Source organism: Pangasianodon hypophthalmus, chromosome 4 (genome assembly GCF_027358585.1).
Source record: "Pangasianodon hypophthalmus isolate fPanHyp1 chromosome 4, fPanHyp1.pri, whole genome shotgun sequence".
Classification (NCBI taxonomy): domain Eukaryota; kingdom Metazoa; phylum Chordata; class Actinopteri; order Siluriformes; family Pangasiidae; genus Pangasianodon; species Pangasianodon hypophthalmus.
In genome coordinates, this window is record NC_069713.1 from 9,711,617 (window position 1) to 9,734,494 (window position 22,878).

The 22,878-nt window shown below is 36.5% G+C and overlaps 1 protein-coding gene across 1 annotated transcript in view; it reads right to left on the minus strand.

Annotated features, from left to right (window-relative positions):
• LOC117597152 (basement membrane-specific heparan sulfate proteoglycan core protein-like) overlaps positions 1 to 22,878 on the minus strand; it is a gene marked incomplete at its 5' end in the record, with an annotated part of 59,826 nt that overhangs the window by 24,421 nt on the left and 12,527 nt on the right. The window contains 4 exons of the mRNA XM_053233532.1: positions 5,654 to 5,926; positions 12,069 to 12,341; positions 13,104 to 13,376; positions 21,993 to 22,265. Coding sequence (XP_053089507.1) covers positions 5,654 to 5,926; positions 12,069 to 12,341; positions 13,104 to 13,376; positions 21,993 to 22,265 — 1,092 coding nt within the window. The remainder of the gene's footprint in view (positions 1 to 5,653; positions 5,927 to 12,068; positions 12,342 to 13,103; positions 13,377 to 21,992; positions 22,266 to 22,878) is intronic.

Below are 22,878 nucleotides of genomic sequence, written 5' to 3' on the forward strand. Positions count from 1 at the left end.
CTGATTTTATGCTTATTTTGTTACAGTTTATCATATGTTTATATGCAATATAAATAACAATTTTAGAATCTTATTTAAAAAGAAACAACTGTATAATATGTGTGTCATTTTTCTACCTCAAGAACTTTTTAAGTTAACTTTTTGGGATGCTATGATGCTATGCTAACTGTATTGTATAATTACTTGACTGTTTTGCTTGTTGAAATTTTGCATGCTGCCTTCTTTTTCAAGAGATTTTTAATCTTAATGAGACTTTACCTGGTTAAATAAAGGTTAAATGTAATAATAAATAAAACTTCCTGTTGAATTCTGACCACGCCCCCTCACATGATGTCACATGAATGAAGTCATGTAATTTCTATCAAACACTTCCACTGCAAGGCCTCAGTAACATACGTTTTTACATTCACTTATCAAGCCAGAAAATAAATAGATAAAATAAAATAAATGCTAGGTTTAACCGTCCCAATATTTGTTTTTTGTTTACTACTTTTTTAATCCCACACAGGGCAATTTCATAAGGCATAGGCAGCACATCCCAAACTTCAGTTCAAATATACATAAACACACACACACACACACACACAAAAAAGACATTTTTACACAAATTACAACAGTACAACATGCTTCATAGTAAATCCAACCACAAGTAAGATCTAAAAATAGTGCAGGACAAATTAAGAGCCATTAATACTCATCAATACTCATTACTACAATTCAGGTTACAAATACGAAAAGCTTCTGGCACAAAAGTAGACTTATATCAATTGGTCGTACACTTAATACTTCTAAGCCGCCTTCCAGAAGGCATTACCTCAAAATGCTTGTGCAATGGATGCGTGTCATCATTCATGATACGCCGAGCTTTCCTTATCACTTGTTGCTCATAAAATTCATTTAGGCTCCGCAGTGGCATACCAATAATTTTTGAACAAGTCTTAACTATGGTCTGGAGGTGATTCTTATTCTTTAGAGAAAGTGATGAAAACCAACATAAAAATGAAAAACTCAAAATGCTCTCAATAAAAGTATTATAAAATACACTCAGTAAAGGTTTTTGTACACAGAGAGAATTCAATTTCCTTAAAGCAAACATTCTTTGACGAACCTTCTTAATAATAACCTCTGTGTTCTGCTGAAACTTTAAAGTCATATCAAAAACAGTTCCAAGATATTTGTACTCCTCTCTTCTATCAACCTCTTTACCCTGAATAAGAGCTGCACCCTTGGAGCATTTTTTCTAAAATCAATCAACATCTCCTTTGTTTTTGTTATATTTAATCTTAACTTTACGTCATTGCACCATGTAGTAAACTTAAGAAGTGCGAGACTATCATCATCCTTTGAGCTTGATAACAAGGATAGGAAAACTGTATCATCTGCATATTTAACAACATAACAATTATCCTTATAACTTTTACACTCATTTGTATAGAGGATAAAAAGAATTGATGACAATACACACCCCTGTGGAGTCCCGATAGACATACTAAGTGTATCTGACAAAACTCCATTCATCCTAACCCTTTGCTGTCTACTAATTTAAAAATCCAAGATCCATAAAACCAGCCCATGATTAACATTAAACTCATTCACAAGTTTCTTAACTAAGATAATTGGATTCATTGTATTAAATGCTGAGGAAAAGTCAGCAAATAATAGTCTGGCAAATGAGCCCCCATTTTCCAAATGTTGATGTAAAGTTTTCAGAAGAAAGAAACCTCTTTTAGTGCGATAAGCAAACTGTAAGGGGTCTAATTTCTCATCGCAAACTTTCATAAGCTGTAACTTAACTTCCCTTTCCAGAGCTTTCATAACTAATGAGGTTAAGGCAATAGGCTGATAATCATTAAAAGAACGTGACTTCTCTCGCTTCGGGATGGGTTCTACAATAGAGGCTTTCCATAACCGAGGAACTATGGCTTGATCCAGTGAGGCTTGAAACCATGTGTGAAACACCCCACTGAGCTGCTCTGCACAGTGGTTAAGGGTTCTGCAACATATACCATCAGGTCCGGGAGCTTCATTAAAAGGTGTAGACTTCAGCTGTTTAATTATATTAGGGAGACACAGTTTCACAGGGGCAGAGGGACTCAATGTCTGTTTAAACTCTTCAAGTGCAGCACTTAAATCATGTTTTTCCAAAGGCGGGAAGAACAAGTTCAAGTCATTGGCTAAGGAGTTCATATCATTTTTATCCGTTATACCTGGCCCCTTCTTGGATGTATTTATGTCCGCCATATTTTTGATACCTTGCCAGACAGCCTTCATATCACCTTGAACAAACTTTTCTTCTATTTTATTTCTATAATTTAATTTAGCACGTCTAATCGCTCTTTTAAACTCCTTATTAATATTTTTTTTCTCCTCATTAGTCCCTAATAGAAATACCCTTTTTTTCATATTAAGAATATTTTTAAGCTCTTTGGTTACTCATGGCTTGTTGTTCAGAAATACTGTCAAGCTTTTTGTAGGAATAATAGAATCAACACAAAAATTAATATAACTGGAAACCACCAAGACCTGATCATTCAAATCAGGGCTATCATTTAAAAACGAGTCCCAATCAGTACTCTCAAAGCAACTGTGCAGTTCTTTTATGCTAGAGACAGTCCAGTTCTTTATTATCTTTTCCTCTCTTTCCTCACGCTTTACCACTGGCGTGTAGGTCGAAGCTAAAAGTATTATGGTCAGTCATTCCAATCGGCGGCATTGATTTATAGGCATCTTTGATCGGGCCATAACACTTGTCCAAAGTCCTATTCGCCCGAGTTGCACATGTTTCAGTCATCACTATCATGTGTGCATTCCTGTACTCATGTAGAAAGGCCACATTCCCTTGTATTTCATCCATCTTATAATGAAGGGAACGGAAATTACTCAGTATAATATTAGGCAGTGGGGTAAATCTTTGATTCACTGTCAGCCTCCGTTTGACTCCTCCGCGCTTACCCCGTTTCCTTTTGGTCCTTGTTAACGGCCCGGTGTTGTAACTTTGCACCATATCCACATTTGTGTAGGAACCTGGCCGTAGTTCTACAGGGATATCCCACGAAGGGTCCACCGAACCAGCAGCCGAGCGTAGACTCAGGATAAATTCCCTGGAGAGCATTAATGTATTGACTCGGCTTAAGCCGGGCACACACTTAAAATGTGTGCTCGACTTTAGTGGCATAAAACTGCGCACCGCTTCTCCCAGAAAGATGAGTAGCAACAGGAGTCGTCGAAGATTGAACATTTTCTGTGTTTACGCACTCCTGATCTTGGCGAATTTAAAATATGCTAAAAGACTTACGCTAAAAAAAAAGTAGCTAACACTAGACAAACGAACAAAAACACATTAAAAACGCCACAATATGCCTGAATTTATCCTATTATATTTACACGTCATATAATGTTGTCATTATTGGAATTATTGTTTCAGGCAGCAGAGATGGTGACAATTACAGAGGATGATTTTTATTAAAATGGCTGGTAATGATAAACAAATCCAAATCATGAGGCAAATCTCAAAAAAAGTTAAACAGGCTGAAGGTCAGGCGAGGTACAAACTGGAGATCACAGAACAAGACAAAGATCAAGAGTTGAAGGCAAACACGAGGGTCAAAACCAGAATTAGGAAGCAACAAACAAAGGCTTAGTGCATCAGGTGAGAACACAAACTGAACAAATACTTTGCAGTGTGCTGGTGCAGTGAGTGTGCTTATACAGTGTGTGTGCTAATAGAGTCCAGGTGTGTGTGATCAGGAATTGAGGGACTGTGAGCGTGACACTGAACATGGTGCATGGGTGTTGTAGTCCCTAGTGTCCATGTTTGTAGGTGATGGTGCATTGTGGGAAATAGAGTCCGGTGCAGATTCCGGCACTGACATGACACATTGTTTGGCTTTGTGATTTTCTTATAGAGTGTACATTTTTAGTTATTTTTAACAAGTAGATCTTTATTGCTGAATTCCTCCAGTCAGTGAACATAGGGCTCTTTGGTGCAGCTGATGCGTTACAGAGACTCTGTGTTGGACTGAGATGTGTTCTAGTTCTTGTGTGTGCATGTTAAAGAAAAATGGGGTAAAGTGTGTTTTGCAGTTGTAAGCTTGGGTTGACACAACCTGCACCACCAACTGCACACATCACTATCTATTTAAAAATCTTCTTCACTTAACTAAACTTACAGATCTTTACTGTGAAGCCACAACAGTGAAACCTTGAACTCGGTTTTCAAACATGCAGAATCATGACAGTAGCATCAGCTTGACTATTAGGTGAAGAACATGTTTCTTATACATATCAATGATTTTCTAACAATTTAAAATAAAATTAAAGGCAAAATGACGTTCCAGCAGTCAGACTGACTAATAAGTTGTAGTGATTCTTTACAAATCAATTGAATCGGTAACTTTAAACTAGGAAATTGAAAATCAAAAGTAAACAGACAAAAAGGAGCTGTAAAATCATTATAATGAGACTTTGTGTCTCATATGATAAAATCTGGAACAAAATCTGAAACGAATCATAACTTTTACATTTATAAGTAATAACATACATTCACACACTCACCTGATACAGAGAGTGGAACAGGATCACTCGTCTTTGAGATCTGAGAGTCACTTCTCCTCCCTCTGCAGGTGTATTTACCACCGTCAGAGTCTGTAACTGAGCTGATGATGAACTCCTGTGTTGTTCTGTATGGGTAGAGTGTGCGAGCATTCTTATTCCAGCTGTATGTCCACTCAGTGTCTCCTCCTCTCTGTATGTCACACCTGAAAGTCACTCTCTCTCCTCTGAACACCTGTGTATCAGGCTCTATAATCACCACAGGTTTAGGACTCTCTGTTAAAAAAAAAATCACTATTTTTTTTTTATGAATTAATTCCCAACGCCATTATTTAAATGAGTAGTAAGATGTTAAAATGGAAGACAGTATATCTGCTCACATGTAAATGATGAAGCTCTGTCAGAGGTGCACTGAGTCATTTTAACAATCACTACTAATGAAGTAAATGTAGATCACAATTTGGAAAACTGACTCAGTCCTAAAATTAATCAAGTTACTGTTCTGAAAATTTAGATCTTTTTCACTATTGATGAATGTAACAGATACACAGTAATGCTAGAAATAACTGACTGAGTATAACTTGATTACATTTGTAATGGGTATACTTAATAAATGAAAGAAAAAATAGTGCTAGGAAACAATAGCTTCTCCTCATATATCTGTAATCTGTCTCATTCTTTCAGACACATACACACCACTATATACACACACACACACACACACACACACACACACACACACACACACACACACACACACACACACACACAGACAGATTCTACAGCCTCTTACACTCAGCATTTCAGTATAAAAGTTCGCTCCTCGTCCTCTTCACTCATTCACACTCAGGCAGGTCTCGACTCGACCATGTTGATGTTTCTGAATCAGTAAGTTTATGAAGCCCCTTTTACAGCCTCTGAGCAGCTTGTAAAAAGAGTTTTGTGGGTTTTGGTGATATTTCCTTTAACTTTAATAAATGATTTAGCTGAAAGTGTTCTCTGTATGTAGCTGTGTAAATGTTGCTATATTGTGACACTGCTCACATGTTGTTTATATGTTCATTCTTGTGCAAAATCACTTAACAGAAAGTCTCTTACTCACCAATAACGTTTACCCAGAGTGCATCACTGTAGTGCGTGTAGTGGACTGGGTTTCCTTTTCCAGCTATGCACTTGTACTGACCTCCATCAGAGACTCTAACTGATCTGATGGTGTAGGAGTGTGTTGCAGTCTCAGTCTCAGTGCGCTGTGTGTCTTTGTTCCAGTAAAACTTCCATCCAGCAGACTGCAGCTTCAGTGTACAGGACAGAGTCACTGAGTTTCCTGTCAGTGCAGCTCCTTTAAGGTCTGATGTGAGTTCAGGTTTAGGTTTTTCTGTTAGAAATTAAATACAATTTCAGAAAGTGAAGTATTCTTTACTACACTAATCACTTCTACAGTAAAACAGTAATCTCTGTGATGATGCTAAACAACTTATGACTACTTTTAAATTGTTTTAGAATTTTTAGTTAAACACATGATGAGAATGAAAATAGGGATATTAAATGTAAAGCTTCACTGTGATTGAAGCGAGGGTCAGAAAATAACTGCTGTGTGATGATGCAGGTCTCTAATCTCTCTCTACTCTACATCAATTTATTTTTATGTGTATTTATAGTAAAGATTATTTTGGAAAAGTGGAACACAAAATGCAAAACTACACATATAATCCTTTTTGGAAGACATATTGGAAATGTTTAGAAATGGTCTTGTTTTTTAACACTTTTTTTTGTCTAAACATCAGTAAAAGTGGGTCGTGTTGCCACCTCACAGCAAACAAACAAATAAATAAATAACTGTACATTATTAAAATGATATGAAGACAGTACACTAAGTAGAAATCTCTGCATACTCAGTAGGAGGTCTAAGTAACATTCTGTATTTCCCAGTCTACCTTAATCACCTGCTTATTTACACATTTCATAAAAACATCATTTACTGCACATATAATCCATCAATGCCTCATTTAACCATAGTTGTGGGGTGTTTCATTCCTCCATTCATGCATCCATCACATCTCTTCACTTTCCCTCTCTCCACTTATTGTATTTAAGACTGTCCCAATTAAACTGAACACTGTGCTGTTCCTAATGACCTCCCCATGTCTGAAAATCTTCACAATGATTACATTATAAACATCTGGACATGATTTGAACTGATTTTATGCTTATTTTGTTATGGTTTATCATGTGTTTATATGCATCATAAATAACAATTTTAGAATCTTATTTAAAAATAAACAACTGTATAATATATGTGTCATTTTTCTACCTCAAGAACTTTTTAAGTTAACTTTTTGGGATGCTATGATGCTATGCTAACTGTATTGTATAATTACTTGGCGGTTTTGCTTGTTGAAACTTTGCATGCTGCCTTCTTTTTCAAGAGATTTTTAATCTTAATGAGACTTTACCTGGTTAAATAAAGGTTAAATGTAATAATAAATCAAACTTCCTGTTGAATTCTGACCACGCCCCCTTACATGATGTCACATGAATGGAGTCATGTAATTTCTATCAAACACTTCCACTGCAAGGCCTCAGTAACATACGTTTTTACATTCACTTATCAAGCCAGAAAATAAATAATGCTAGGTTTAACCGTCCCAATATTTGTTTTTTGTTTACTACTCTATTAATCCCACACGGGGCAATTGCGTAAGGCATAGGCAGCACATCCCAAACTTCAGTTCAAATATACATAAAAACACACACACAAAAAAGACATTTTTACAAATTACAACACAAATTACAACAGTACAACATGCTTCATAGTAAATTCAACCACAAGTAAGATCTAAAAAATAGTGCAGGACAAATTAAGAACCATTAATACTCATCAATACTCATTACTACACATAAACCCATAATCAGAAAATGGAATTTCAATAACACCCTTTTGTCAGATAAGAAAATAGTAGAGGAAATTAAAAAACAAATCAGATTTTTTCTTGAAATGAATGATAGACCTGAAACCACAAAATCCACACTTTGGGAGACATTCAAAGCTTACATGAGAGGCCAAATTATTCTACTGAGTTGCCTTAAGAATAAACACCGAAGGGAAAAAGAATCAAGATTAACCCAAGAAATTTTGGAGACTGATAGATTATATGCCATCTCTCCTACGCCAGATCTCTACAACAAAAAACTCTCTCTTCAAACTGAGCTAAATTTACTTTATACAATGGACACCACAAAATTATTGACACAACTAAAACATAAGTATTATGAATATGGGGAAAAAACGGGTAGATTGCTGGCGCAACAAATTAAAGAAGATGCTGCATCACGATTAATTACAGAAATACGAACGGAAACTGGACATATCACTACAGACCCAAGTGTAATTAACAATACTTTTAAACAATTTTATTGTAAACTCTACTCATCAGATTCCAAACGTGACACAAATCTTATAGACACTTTTTTTGAGAATATTATTATACCCACTATTAATCTGGAGAACAAAAAAGTGTTAGAGCAGCCTGTTTCAATTGAAGAAATAAAACAAGCGATTAATAGTATGCAAAGTTCAAAGTGCAGAATTTTATAAGGCGTTTAATGAACAGCTCGCACCACTTCTATTAACAGTCTTTAATGAATCTTTAACAGTCGGATATCTCCCACCCTCTTTATACGATGCAAGTATCTCCTTAATACACAAAACAGGCAAAGACCCGAAAGAGCCAGGATCTTTAGACCTATAAGTCTTTTGAATATCGATAACAAAATATTAGCAAAGATTTTAGCCAGGCGTTTGGAAACAGTTCTACCAACAGTTGTGTCCCCAGATCAAACTGGATTTGTTAAGGATAGGCAACTATTTTTTAATATTAGACGGCTTTTTAATATAATCTATACCCGCAGACCCAATAGTCGGATGTCGGAGGTGGTGCTCTCATTAGACGCTGAGAAGGCCTTTGACAGGGTCGAGTGGGATTTTCTCTTCTCGGCCCTGTCAAAGTTTGGATTTGGCCCCAATTATATATCGATGATCAAATTGCTTTACGCTAGACCCAAAGCATCGGTGCAGACAAATAACATCAGCTCCAGTCCTTTCTCTCTTCATCGTTCAACAAGGCAGGGGTGCCCCTTGTCACCTCTCTTATTCGCTCTAGCTATAGAACCTCTCGCCATATCGTTACGCTCTGCAGTAGGTTATAGAGGAATTTTAAGAGGAGATGTAGAGCACGCAGATGATCTGCTTTTATACATCTCAGACCCTCTAATCTCAATACCAACAATCATAACCATATTGTCGGAATTTGGTAAGGTGTCTGGGTACAAAATTAATATATCTAAAAGTATACTATTTCCAGTTGGCTTTAAAAACGGAGAAAATTCACAGACACTATCTACTTTTCCCTTCAGCATCTCAAATGGTTTCCGATACCTTGGGATAAATATTACACGGGAGATCTCCGGTCTTTTTAAACAGAATTTTTTAAATCTTTATCAAAAAACTGATCAACAATTAAAAAGATTATGCACTCTCCCCTTCTCACTGGCTGGTCGCATAAGTATAATCAGAATGAATGTTCTACTCAAATATCTATTTCTTTTTCAATGTATTCCAATTATATTACCCAAAAATAAAAAATAAAAAGATTCTCTCATTTCATCATTCATCTGGAATAAAAAAGGGTTAGGGTTCTTATGCTACAATGATTGTATGATTCTTGGTTCTTATGCTCCAAGAATAAGAAAGGCATTTTTACAAAGACCTAAATCCACAGGGGGTATGGTATTGCCAAGCTTTCGGTTGTATTACTGGTCTTGTAACATTCAATGTGTCTTTTTGGGATGGTATGCACCAACCTGACTGGGAACGGATGGAAAGTCAAGTCTTTTACCCAAACACTTTAAAATCACTTTTATTCTATACTTTTATTAAATATTTATATTAAGAATATTTTTAAGCTCTTTGGTTACCCATGGCTTGTTGTTTGGAAATACTGTCAAGCTTTTTGTAGGAATAATAGAATCAACACAAAAATTAATATAACTGGAAACCACCAAAACCTGATCATTCAAATCAGGGCTATCATTTAAAAACGAGTCCCAATCAGTACTCTCAAAGCAACTGTGCAGTTCTTTTATGCTAGAGACAGTCCAGTTCTTTATTATCTTTTCCTCTCTTTCCTCACGCTTTACCACTGGCGTGTAGGTCGAAGCTAAAAGTATTGTATTATGGTCAGCCGTTCCAATCGGCGGCATCGATTTATAGGCATCTTTGATCGGGCCATAACACTTGTCCAAAGTCCTATTCGCCCGAGTTGCACATGTAACATATTGAAAATATCCTTTTAAAACATTGTCCATGTAACACTGATTAAAATCACCTAAGATGAATTTAGGAGAATCAGGAGCAGTGGCGTCCAATTTATGCAGAGTTTTCATCACCACATCTATGGCTGAGCCCAGTTTAGCATGAGGATGAATGTACACAACAAGAAAGTATAATTGAGGAAACTCACGTGGTAAATAAATTAGTCGGGTAGAGAGAACAAGCATTTTGATGTCCATAGAGCATATTTTGTCCTGCACAATCACGTTATTGCACCAACTCTCCCTAGTGTACACACACACTCCACCTCCATGCCTTTTCCCAGTAGCATCTTTATCTCTATCCAAACAAACCGGTCTGGAAAAGCCACTTATCCTCAGGCAATCATCATCCACAGAATCATCCAACCATGTTTCAGTCATCACTATCATGTGTGCATTCCTGTACTCATGTAGAAAGGCCACATTCCCTTGTATTTCATCCATCTTATGACGAAGAGAACTGACATTATAATATTAGGCAGTGGGGTAAATCTTTGATTCACTGTCAGCCTCCGTTTGACTCCTCCGCGCTTACCCCGTTTCCTTTTGGTCCTTGTCAACGGCCCGGCGTTGTAATTTTGCACTGTATCCACATTTGTGTAGGAACCTGGCCGTAGTTCTACAGGGATATCCCACGAAGGGTCCACCGAACCAGCAGCCGAGCGTAGACTCAGGATAAATTCCCTGGAGAGCATTAATGTATTGACTCGGCTTAAGCCGGGCACACACTTAAAATGTGTGCTCGACTTTAGTGGCATAAAACTGCGCACCGCTTCTCCCAGAAAGATGAGTAGCAACAGGAGTCGTCGAAGATTGAACATTTTCTGTGTTTACGCACTCCTGATCTTGGCGAATTTAAAATATGCTAAACGACTTATGCTACAAAAAAGTAGCTAACACTAGACAAACGAACAAAAACACATTAAAAACTTAGCACATGGGACGCCACACATATACCTGAATTTATCCTATTATATTTACACGTCATATAATGTTGTCATTATTGAAATTATTGTTTCAGGCAGGAGAGATGGTAACAATTACAGACGATGATTTTTATTAAAATGGCTGGTAATGATAAACAAATCCAAATCATGAGGCAAATCTCAAAAAAAGTTAAACAGGCTGAAGGTCAGGCGAGGTACAAACTGGAGATCACAGAACAAGACAAAGTTCAAGAGTTGACAGCAAACACGAGAGTCAAAACCAGAATTAGGAAGCAACAGACAAAGGCTTAGTGCATCAGGTGAGAACACAAACTGAACAAATACTTTGCAGTGTGCTGGTGCAGTGAGTGTGCTTATACAGTGTGTGTGCTAATAGAGTCCAGGTGTGTGTGATCAGAAATTGGGTGACTGTGAGTGTGACACTGAACATGGTGCATGGGTGTTGTAGTCCCTAGTGTCCATGTTTGTAGGTGATGGTGCATTGTGGGAAATAGAGTCCAGTGCAGATTCCGGCATTGCCATGACACATTGTATGGCTTTGTGATTTTCTTATAGAGTGTACATTTTTAGTTATTTTTAACAAGTAGATCTTTATTGCTGAATTCCTCCAGTCAGTGAACGTAGGGCTCTTTGGTGCAGCTGATGTGTTACAGAGACTCTGTGTTGGACTGAGGTGTGTTCTAGTTCTTGTGTGTGCATGTTAAAGAAAAATGGGGTAAAGTGTGCTTTGCTGTTGTAAGCTTGGGTTGACACAACCTGCACCACCAACTGCACACATCACTATCTATTTAAAAATCTTCTTCACTTAACTAAACTTATAGATCTTTACTGTGAAGCTACAAAAGTGAAACCTTGAACTCTGTTTTAAAACATGCAGAATCATGACAGTAGCATCAGCTTCACTATTAGGTGAAGAACATGTTTCTTATACATATCAATGATTTTCTAACAATTTAAAATAAAATCAAAGGAAAAATGACGTTCCAGCAGTCAGACTGACTAATAAGTTGTAGTGATTCTTTACAAATCAATTGAATTAGTAACTTTAAACTAGGAAATTGAAAATCAAAAGTAAACAGACAAAAAGGAGCTGTAAAATCATTATAATGAGACTTTGTGTCTCATCTAATAAAATCTGGAACAAAATCTGAAACGAATCATAACTTTTACATTTATAAGTAATAACATACGTTCACTCACCTGATACAGAGAGTGGAACAGGATCACTGATCTCTGAGCTCTGAGAGTCACTTCTCCTCCCTCTGCAGGTGTATTTACCACCGTGATAATTTTCAACAGAGCTGATGATGAACTCCTGTGTTGTTCTGTCTGAGTAGAGTGTGTAATCATTCTTATTCCAGCTGTATGTCCACTCAGTGTCTCCTCCTCTCTGTATGTCACACCTGAAAGTCACAGTCTCTCCTCTGAACACCTGTGTATCAGGCTTTATAATCACCACAGGTTTAGGATTCGCTGTTAAAAAAAAAATCACTATTTTTTTTGTATGAATTAATTCCCAACACCATTATTTAAATGAGTAGTAAGATGTTAAAATGGAAGACAGTGTATCTGCTCACATGTAAATGATGAAGCTCTGTCAGAGGTGCACTGAGTCATTTTAACAATCACTACTAATGAAGTAAATGTAGATCACAATTTGGAAAACTGACTCAGTCCTAAAATTAATCAAGTTACTGTTCTGAAAATTTAGATCTTTTTCACTATTGATGAATGTAACAGATACACAGTAATGCTAGAAATAACTGACTGAGTATAATTTGATTACATTTGTAATGGGTATACTTAATAAATGAAAGAAAAAATGGTGCTAGGAAACAATAGCTTCTCCTCATATATCTCTAATCTGTCTCATTCTTTCAGACACATACACACCCATACACACACACACACACACACACACACACAGATTCTACAGCCTCTTACACTCAGCATTTCAGTATAAAAGTTCGCTCCTCATCCTCTTCACTCATTCACACTCGGGCAGGTCTCGACTCGAGCATGTTGATGTTTCTGAATCAGAAACTTTATGAAGCCCCTTTTACAGCCTCTGAGCAGCTTGTTAAAAGAGTTTTACAGATTTTGGTGATATTTCCTTTGTTATACAGAGTTCTCTGTATGTAGCTGTGTAAATCTTGCTATATTGTGACACTGCTGACATGTTGTTTATATGTTCATTGTTGTGCAAAATCACTTAACAGGAAGTCTCTTACTCACCAATAACGTTTACCGAGAGTGCATCACTGTAGTGTGTGTAGTAGACTGGGTTTCCTCTTCCAGCTCTGCACTTGTACTGACCTCCATCAGAGACTCTAACTGAGCTGATGGTGTAGGAGTGTGTTGCAGTTTCAGTCTGACGGCGCTGTGTGTCTTTGATCCAGTAAAACTTCCATCCAGCAGACTGCAGCTTCAGTGTACAGGACAGAATCACTGAGTTTCCTGTCAGTGCAGCTCCTTTAAGGTCTGATGTGAGTTTAGGTTTAGGTTTTTCTGTCAGAAATTAAATACAATTTCAGAATGTTAAATAATCTTTACTACACTAATCACTTCTACAGTAAAACAGTAATACTCTCTCTGTGATGATGCTAAACAACTTATGACTACTTTTAAATTGTTTTAGAATTTTTAGTTAAACACATGATGAGAATGAAAATAGGGATATTAAATGGAAAGCTTCACTGTGATTGAAGTGAGGGTCAGAAAATAACTGCTGTGTGATGATGCAGGTCTCTAATCTCTCTCTACTCCACATCAATTTATTTTTATGGGTGTATAGAGTAAAGATTATTTTGGAAAAGTGGAACACAAAATGCAAAACTACACATATAATCTTTATTGGAAGACATATTGGAAATGTTTAGAAATGGTCTTGTTTTTTAACACTTTTTTTTGTCTAAACATCAGTAAAAGTGGGTCGTGTTGCCATCTCACAGCAAACAAACAAATAAATAAATAACTGTACATTATTAAAATGATATGAAGACAGTACACTAAGTAGAAATCTCTGCATACTCAGTAGGAGGTCTAAGTAACATTCTGTATTTCCCAGTCTACCTTAATCACCTGCTTATTTACACATTTCATAAAAACATCATTTAATGCACATATAATCCATCAATGCCTCATTTAACCATAGTTGTGGGGTGTTTCATTCCTCCATTCATGCATCCATCACATCCCTTCACTTTTCCTCTCTCCACTTATTGTATTTAAGACTGTCCCAATTAAACTGAACACTGTGCTGTTCCTAATGACCTCCCCATGTCTGACAGTCTTCACAATGATTAAATTATAAACATCTGGACATGATTTGAACTGATTTTATGCTTATTTTGTTATGGTTTATCATGTGTTTATATGCATCATAAATAACAATTTTAGAATCTTATTTAAAAATAAACAACTGTATAATATATGTGTCATTTTTCTACCTCAAGAACTTTTTAAGTTAACTTTTTGGGATGCTATGATGCTATGCTAACTGTATTGTATAATTACTTGGCCGTTTTGCTTGTTGAAACTTTGCATGCTGCCTTCTTTTTCAAGAGATTTTTAATCTTAATGAGACTTTACCTGGTTAAATAAAGGTTAAATGTAATAATAAATCAAACTTCCTGTTGAATTCTGACCACGCCCCCTTACATGATGTCACATGAATGGAGTCATGTAATTTCTATCAAACACTTCCACTGCAAGGCCTCAGTAACATACGTTTTTACATTCACTTATCAAGCCAGAAAATAAATAATGCTAGGTTTAACCGTCCCAATATTTGTTTTTTGTTTACTACTCTATTAATCCCACACGGGGCAATTGCGTAAGGCATAGGCAGCACATTCCAAACTTCAGTTCAAATATACATAAAAACACACACACAAAAAAGACATTTTTACAAATTACAACACAAATTACAACAGTACAACATGCTTCATAGTAAATTCAACCACAAGTAAGATCTAAAAAATAGTGCAGGACAAATTAAGAACCATTAATACTCATCAATACTCATTACTACACATAAACCCATAATCAGAAAATGGAATTTCAATAACACCCTTTTGTCAGATAAGAAAATAGTAGAGGAAATTAAAAAACAAATCAGATTTTTTCTTGAAATGAATGATAGACCTGAAACCACAAAATCCACACTTTGGGAGACATTCAAAGCTTACATGAGAGGCCAAATTATTCTACTGAGTTGCCTTAAGAATAAACACCGAAGGGAAAAAGAATCAAGATTAACCCAAGAAATTTTGGAGACTGATAGATTATATGCCATCTCTCCTACGCCAGATCTCTACAACAAAAAACTCTCTCTTCAAACTGAGCTAAATTTACTTTATACAATGGACACCACAAAATTATTGACACAACTAAAACATAAGTATTATGAATATGGGGAAAAAACGGGTAGATTGCTGGCGCAACAAATTAAAGAAGATGCTGCATCACGATTAATTACAGAAATACGAACGGAAACTGGACATATCACTACAGACCCAAGTGTAATTAACAATACTTTTAAACAATTTTATTGTAAACTCTACTCATCAGATTCCAAACGTGACACAAATCTTATAGACACTTTTTTTGAGAATATTATTATACCCACTATTAATCTGGAGAACAAAAAAGTGTTAGAGCAGCCTGTTTCAATTGAAGAAATAAAACAAGCGATTAATAGTATGCAAAGTTCAAAGTGCAGAATTTTATAAGGCGTTTAATGAACAGCTCGCACCACTTCTATTAACAGTCTTTAATGAATCTTTAACAGTCGGATATCTCCCACCCTCTTTATACGATGCAAGTATCTCCTTAATACACAAAACAGGCAAAGACCCGAAAGAGCCAGGATCTTTAGACCTATAAGTCTTTTGAATATCGATAACAAAATATTAGCAAAGATTTTAGCCAGGCGTTTGGAAACAGTTCTACCAACAGTTGTGTCCCCAGATCAAACTGGATTTGTTAAGGATAGGCAACTATTTTTTAATATTAGACGGCTTTTTAATATAATCTATACCCGCAGACCCAATAGTCGGATGTCGGAGGTGGTGCTCTCATTAGACGCTGAGAAGGCCTTTGACAGGGTCGAGTGGGATTTTCTCTTCTCGGCCCTGTCAAAGTTTGGATTTGGCCCCAATTATATATCGATGATCAAATTGCTTTACGCTAGACCCAAAGCATCGGTGCAGACAAATAACATCAGCTCCAGTCCTTTCTCTCTTCATCGTTCAACAAGGCAGGGGTGCCCCTTGTCACCTCTCTTATTCGCTCTAGCTGTAGAACCTCTCGCCATATCGTTACGCTCTGCAGTAGGTTATAGAGGAATTTTAAGAGGAGATGTAGAGCACAAAGTACGCAGATGATCTGCTTTTATACATCTCAGACCCTCTAATCTCAATACCAACAATCATAACCATATTGTCGGAATTTGGTAAGGTGTCTGGGTACAAAATTAATATATCTAAAAGTATACTATTTCCAGTTGGTTTTAAAAACGGAGAAAATTCACAGACACTATCTACTTTTCCCTTCAGCATCTCAAATGGTTTCCGATACCTTGGGATAAATATTACACGGGAGATCTCCGGTCTTTTTAAACAGAATCTTTATCAAAAAACTGATCAACAATTAAAAAGATTATGCACTCTCCCCTTCTCACTGGCTGGTCGCATAAGTATAATCAGAATGAATGTTCTACTCAAATATCTATTTCTTTTTCAATGTATTCCAGTTATATTACCCAAAAATAAAAAAAAAATAGATTCTCTCATTTCATCATTCATCTGGAATAAAAAAACTCCAAGAATAAGAAAGGCATTTTTACAAAGACCTAAATCCACAGGGGGTACAAGGGGATACAAGCTTTTGGTTGTATTACTGGTCTTGTAACATTCGATGTATGTCTTTTTGGGATGGTATGCACCAACCTGACTGGGAACGGATGGAAAGTCGAGCCTTTTACCCAAACACTTAAAAATCACTTTTATTCTATACTTCCGATCTCTCCAAATTCAAATGCAAGAACCCCGTGGTCTCATACTCATTAAAAATTTGGTCTCAGATTAGGAGATACTTTAAATGGAACTGCTGTTCAATACAGACACCATTGATTAATAATCAAGCCCACAAGTTACTTTCAGAAAACACATTTAAATTATGGGACTCAAAGGGTGTTCATTCATTTGCAAATTTGTTTACCAACAAGATTTTTTCTACATTCGACCAATTGAAACTTAAATTTAATATAGATAATAAAGATTTTTTTAAATATTTACAAATCCGTGACCTTGCGAAGACGGTCTTTCCTTCTTTTCCCAGTCAACCACAAGAAAATGCTATGGATAAAATTTTTCTTCAAGAGCCACTTAAAAAGGGGTCTATCTCCAAAATTTACCACAGCCTTTCACAGATTGACTGTACTTCCACTTTGGACCATTTGAGGGAAGCGTGGAATGATGACTTATCGACAAATATTACAGTAAGTCGATGGGAAGATGCTCAAGGTTGGGTTCACTCCTCCTCAGTCTGTAGAAGACATGGCCTTATTCAGTTTAAAATTCTACATCGACTACATCTATCAAAAGAAAAGTTATTCAAGAGCGTATTTGTGAGCGTTGTGGACATGCCCCTGCATCTTTAGGTCATACATTTTGGAAATGCCCCAACATCACCCTCTATTGGACAGAGATATTTAAAACTCTGTCACTAGTGCTTGGGATACAGCTTCCTATGGATCCTGTGTTGGCACTGTTTGGGGTACCTGATGATAGATTATGTCTAAACTTCAAACAAAGGAATGTTTTATGTTATGTTACATTATTGGCCAGGCGTTTAATTCTATTAAATTGGAAGAGTAAATATCCACCAACTCACATAATACAAGTTTTAAGGGACACAATGCAACATCTAAAACTAGAGAAAATCAAGTTCTCATTGAGACAAAAAGAAGGTCTTTTTAATATTATTTGGCAGCCTTTTATTGAATATTTCAACACTAGAGTAAAAGGCAACATTTTAATTTGATATTGTATGTGCAGGTTTTTGTTGTGTTTTTGTTGCTGTTGTTCTGTTTTTTTTTTTTTTTTTTTTTCTGTTTTGTTGTTTTGTTTTGTTTTTTCTGTATGTATTCGTGTCTCATTTATTAACACTTGTGAATTCTTGTATAACTAATGTTCGCATATTGAGACAGTGTTGTATATTGGAAAACTCTAATAAAAAGAAATGGAAAAAAAAAAATACTCATTACTACAATTCAGGTTACAAATACGAAAAGCTTCTGGCACAAAAGTAGACTTGTATCAATTGGTCGTACACTTAATACTTCTAAGCCGCCTTCCAGAAGGCATTACCTCAAAATGCTTGTGCAATGGATGCGTGTCATCATTCATGATACGCCGAGCTTTCCTTATCACTTGTTGCTCATAAAATTCATTTAGGCTCTGCAGTGGCATACCAATCATTTTTGAACAAGTCTTAACTATGGTCTGGAGGTGATTCTTATTCTTTAGAGAAAGTGATGAAAACCAACATAAAAATGAAAAACTCAAAACGCTCTCAATAAAAGTATTATAAAATACACTCAGTAAAGGTTTTTGTACACAGAAAGAATTCAATTTCCTTAAAGCAAACATTCTTTGACGAACCTTGTTAATAATAACCTCTGTGTTCTGCTGAAACTTTAAAGTCATATCAAAAACAGTTCCAAGATATTTGTACTCCTCTCTTCTATCAACCTCTTTACCCTGAATAAGAGCTGCACCCTTGGAGCATTTTTTCTAAAATCAATCAACATCTCCTTTGTTTCTGTTATATTTAATCTCAACTCATTGCACCATGTAGTAAACTTAAGAAGTGCGAGACTATCATCATCCTTTGAGCTTGATAACAAGGATAGGAAAACTGTATCATCTGCATATTTAACAACATAACAATTATCCTCATAACTTTTACACTCATTTGTATAGAGGATAAAAAGAATTGACGACAATACACACCCCTGTGGAGTCCCGATAGACATACTAAGTGTATCTGACAAAACTCCATTCATCCTAACCCTTTGCTGTCTACTAATTTAAAAATCCAAGATCCATAAAACCAGCCCATGATTAACATTAAACTCATTCACAAGTTTCTTAACTAAGATAATTGGATTCATTGTATTAAATGCTGAGGAAAAGTCAGCAAATAATAGTCTGGCAAATGAGCCCCCATTTTCCAAATGTTGATGTAAAGTGTTCAGAAGAAAGAAACCTCTTTTAGTGCGATAAGCAAACTGTAAGGGGTCTAATTTCTCATCGCAAACTTTCATAAGCTGTAACTTAACTTCCCTTTCCAGAGCTTTCATAACTAATGAGGTTAAGGCAATAGGCTGATAATCATTAAAAGAACGTGACTTCTCTCGCTTCGGGATGGGTTCTACAATAGAGGCTTTCCATAACCGAGGAACTATGGCTTGATCCAGTGAGGCTTGAAACCATGTGTGAAACACCCCACTGAGCTGCTCTGCACAGTGGTTAAGGGTTCTGCCACATATACCATCAGGTCCGGGAGCTTCATTAAAAGGTGTAGACTTCAGCTGTTTAATTATATTAGGGAGACACAGTTTCACAGAGGCAGAGGGACTCAATGTCTGTTTAAACTCTTCAAGTGCAGCACTTAAATCATGTTTTTCAAAACGTGGAAAGAACAAGTTCAAGTCATTGGCTAGGGAGTTCATATCATTTTTATCCGTTATACCTGGCCCCTTCTTGGATGTATTTATGTCCGCCATATTTTTGATACCTTGCCAGACAGCCTTCATATCACCTTGAACAAACTTTTCTTCTATTTTATTTCTATAATTTAATTTAGCACGTCTAATCGCTCTTTTAAACTCCTTATTAATATTTTTTTTCTCCTCATTAGTCCCTAATAGAAATACCCTTTTTTTCATATTAAGAATATTTTTAAGCTCTTTGGTTACCCATGGCTTGTTGTTCAGAAATACTGTCAAGCTTTTTGTAGGAATAATAGAATCAACACAAAAATTAATATAACTGGAAACCACCAAAACCTGATCATTCAAATCAGGGCTATCATTTAAAAACGAGTCCCAATCAGTACTCTCAAAGCAACTGTTCAGTTCTTTTATGCTAGAGACAGTCCAGTTCTTTATTATCTTTTCCTCTCTTTCCTCACGCTTTACCACTGGCGTGTAGGTCGAAGCTAAAAGTATTGTGTTATGGTCAGCCGTTCCAATCGGCGGCATCGATTTATAGGCATCTTTGATCGGGCCATAACACTTGTCCAAAGTCCTATTCGCCCGAGTTGCACATGTTTCAGTCATCACTATCATGTGTGCATTCCTGTACTCATGTAGAAAGGCCACATTCCCTTGTATTTCATCCATCTTATGACGAAGAGAATGGACATTACTCTATATAATATTAGGCAGTGGGGTAAATCTTTGATTCACTGTCAGCCTCCGTTTGACTCCTCCGCGCTTACCCCGTTTCCTTTTGGTCCTTGTTAACGGCCCGGTGTTGTAATTTTGCACTGTATCCACATTTGTGTAGGAACCTGGCCGTAGTTCTACAGGGATATCCCACGAAGGGTCCACCGAACCAGGAGCCGAGCGTAGACTCAGGATAAATTCCCTAGAGAGCATTAATGTATTGACTCGGCTTAAGCCGGGCACACACTTAAAATGTCTGCTCGACTTTAGTCGCATAAAACTGCGCGCCGCTTCTCCCAGAAAGATGAGTAGCAACAGGAGTCGTCGAAGATTGAACATTTTCTGTGTTTACGCACTCCTGATCTTGGCGAATTTAAAATATGCTAAACGACTTATGCTAAAAAAAAAGTAGCTAACACTAGACAAACGAACAAAAACACATTAAAAACTTAGCATGTGGGATGCCACACATATACCTGAATTTATCCTATTATATTTACACGTCTTATAATATTGTCAATATTGAAATTATTGTTTCAGGCAGCAGAGATGTTGAAAATTACAGAGGATGATTTTTATTAAAATGGCTGGTAATGATAAACAAATCCAAATCATGAGGCAAATCTCAAAAAAAGTTAAACAGGCTGAAGGTCAGGCGAGGTACAAAATGGAGATCACAGAACAAGACAAAGTTTAAGAGTCGACAGCAAACACGAGGGTCAAAACCAGAATTAGGAAGCAACAAACAAAGGCTTAGTGCATCAGGTGAGAACACAAACTGAACAAATACTTTGCAGTGTGCTGGTGCAGTGAGTGTGCTTATACAGTGTGTGTGCTAATAGAGTCCAGGTGTGTGTGATCAGGAATTGGGTGACTGTGAGTGTGACACTGAACATGGTGCATGGGTGTTGTAGTCCCTAGTGTCCATGTTTGTAGGTGATGGTGCATTGTGGGAAATAGAGTCCGGTGCAGATTCCGGCATTGCCATGACACATTGTTTGGCTTTGTGATTTTCTTATAGAGTGTACATTTTTAGTTATTTTTAACAAGTAGATCTTTATTGCTGAATTCCTCCAGTCAGTGAACGTAGGGCTCTTTGGTGCAGCTGATGTGTTACAGAGACTCTGTGTTGGACTGAGATGTGTTCTAGTTCTTGTGTGTGCATGTTAAAGAAAAATGGGGGTAAAGTGTGTTTTGCAGTTGTAAGCTTGGGTTGACACAACCTGCACCACCAACTGCACACATCAGTATCTATTTAAAAATCTTCTTCACTCAATTAAACTTACAGATCTTTACTGTGAAGCCACAACAGTGAAACCTTGAACTTGGTTTTCAAACATGCAGAATCATGACAGTAGCATCAGCTTGACTGTTAGGTGAAGAACATTTTTCTTATACATATCAATGATTTTCTAACAATTTAAAATAAAATTAAAGGCAAAATGACGTTCCAGCAGTCAGACTGACTAATAAGTTGTAGTGATTCTTTACAAATCAATTGAATCGGTAACTTTAAACTAGGAAATTGCAAATCAAAAGTAAACAGACAAAAACGAACTGTAAAATCATTATAACGAGACTTTGTGTCTCATAGGATAAAATCTGGAACAAAATCTGAAACGAATCATAACTTTTACATTTATAAGTAATAACATACATTCACTCACCTGATACAGAGAGTGTAACAGGATCACTCGTCTTTGAGATCTGAGAGTCACTTCTCCTCCCTCTGCAGGTGTATTTACCACCGTGATCATTTTCAACAGAGCTGATGCTGAACTGCTGTGTTGTTCTGTCTGAGTAGAGTGTGCGAGCATTCTTATTCCAGCTGTATGTCCACTCAGTGCCTCCTCCTCTCTGTATGTCACACCTGAAAGTCACAGTCTCTCCTCTGAACACCTGTGTATCAGGCTTTATAATCACCACAGGTTTAGGATTCGCTGTTAAAAAAAAAAAAATCACTATTTTTTTTGTATGAATTAATTCCCAACACCATTACTTAAATGAGTAGTAAGATTTTAAAATGGAAGACAGTATATCTGCTCACGTGTAAATGATGAAGCTCTGTCAGAGGTGCACTGAGTCATTTTAACAATCACTACTAATGAAGTAAATGTAGATCACAATTTGGAAAACTGACTCAGTCCTAAAATTAATCAAGTTACTGTTCTGAAAATTTAGATCTTTTTCACTATTGATGAATGTAAAAGACACACAGTAATGCTAGAAATAACTGACTGAGTATAACTTGATTACATTTGTAATGGGTATACTTAATAAATGAAAGAAAAAATAGTGCTAGGAAACAATAGCTTCTCCTCATATATCTCTAATCTGTCTCATTCTTTCAGACACATACACACCACTATACACACACACACACACACACGCACACACAGATTCTACAGCCTCTTACACTCAGTATTTCAGTATAAACGTTCGCTCCTCGTCCTCTTCACTTATTCACACTCAGACAGGTCTCGACTCGACCATGTTGATGTTTCTGAATCAGTAACTTTATGAAGTCCCTTTTACAGCCTCTGAGCAGCTTGT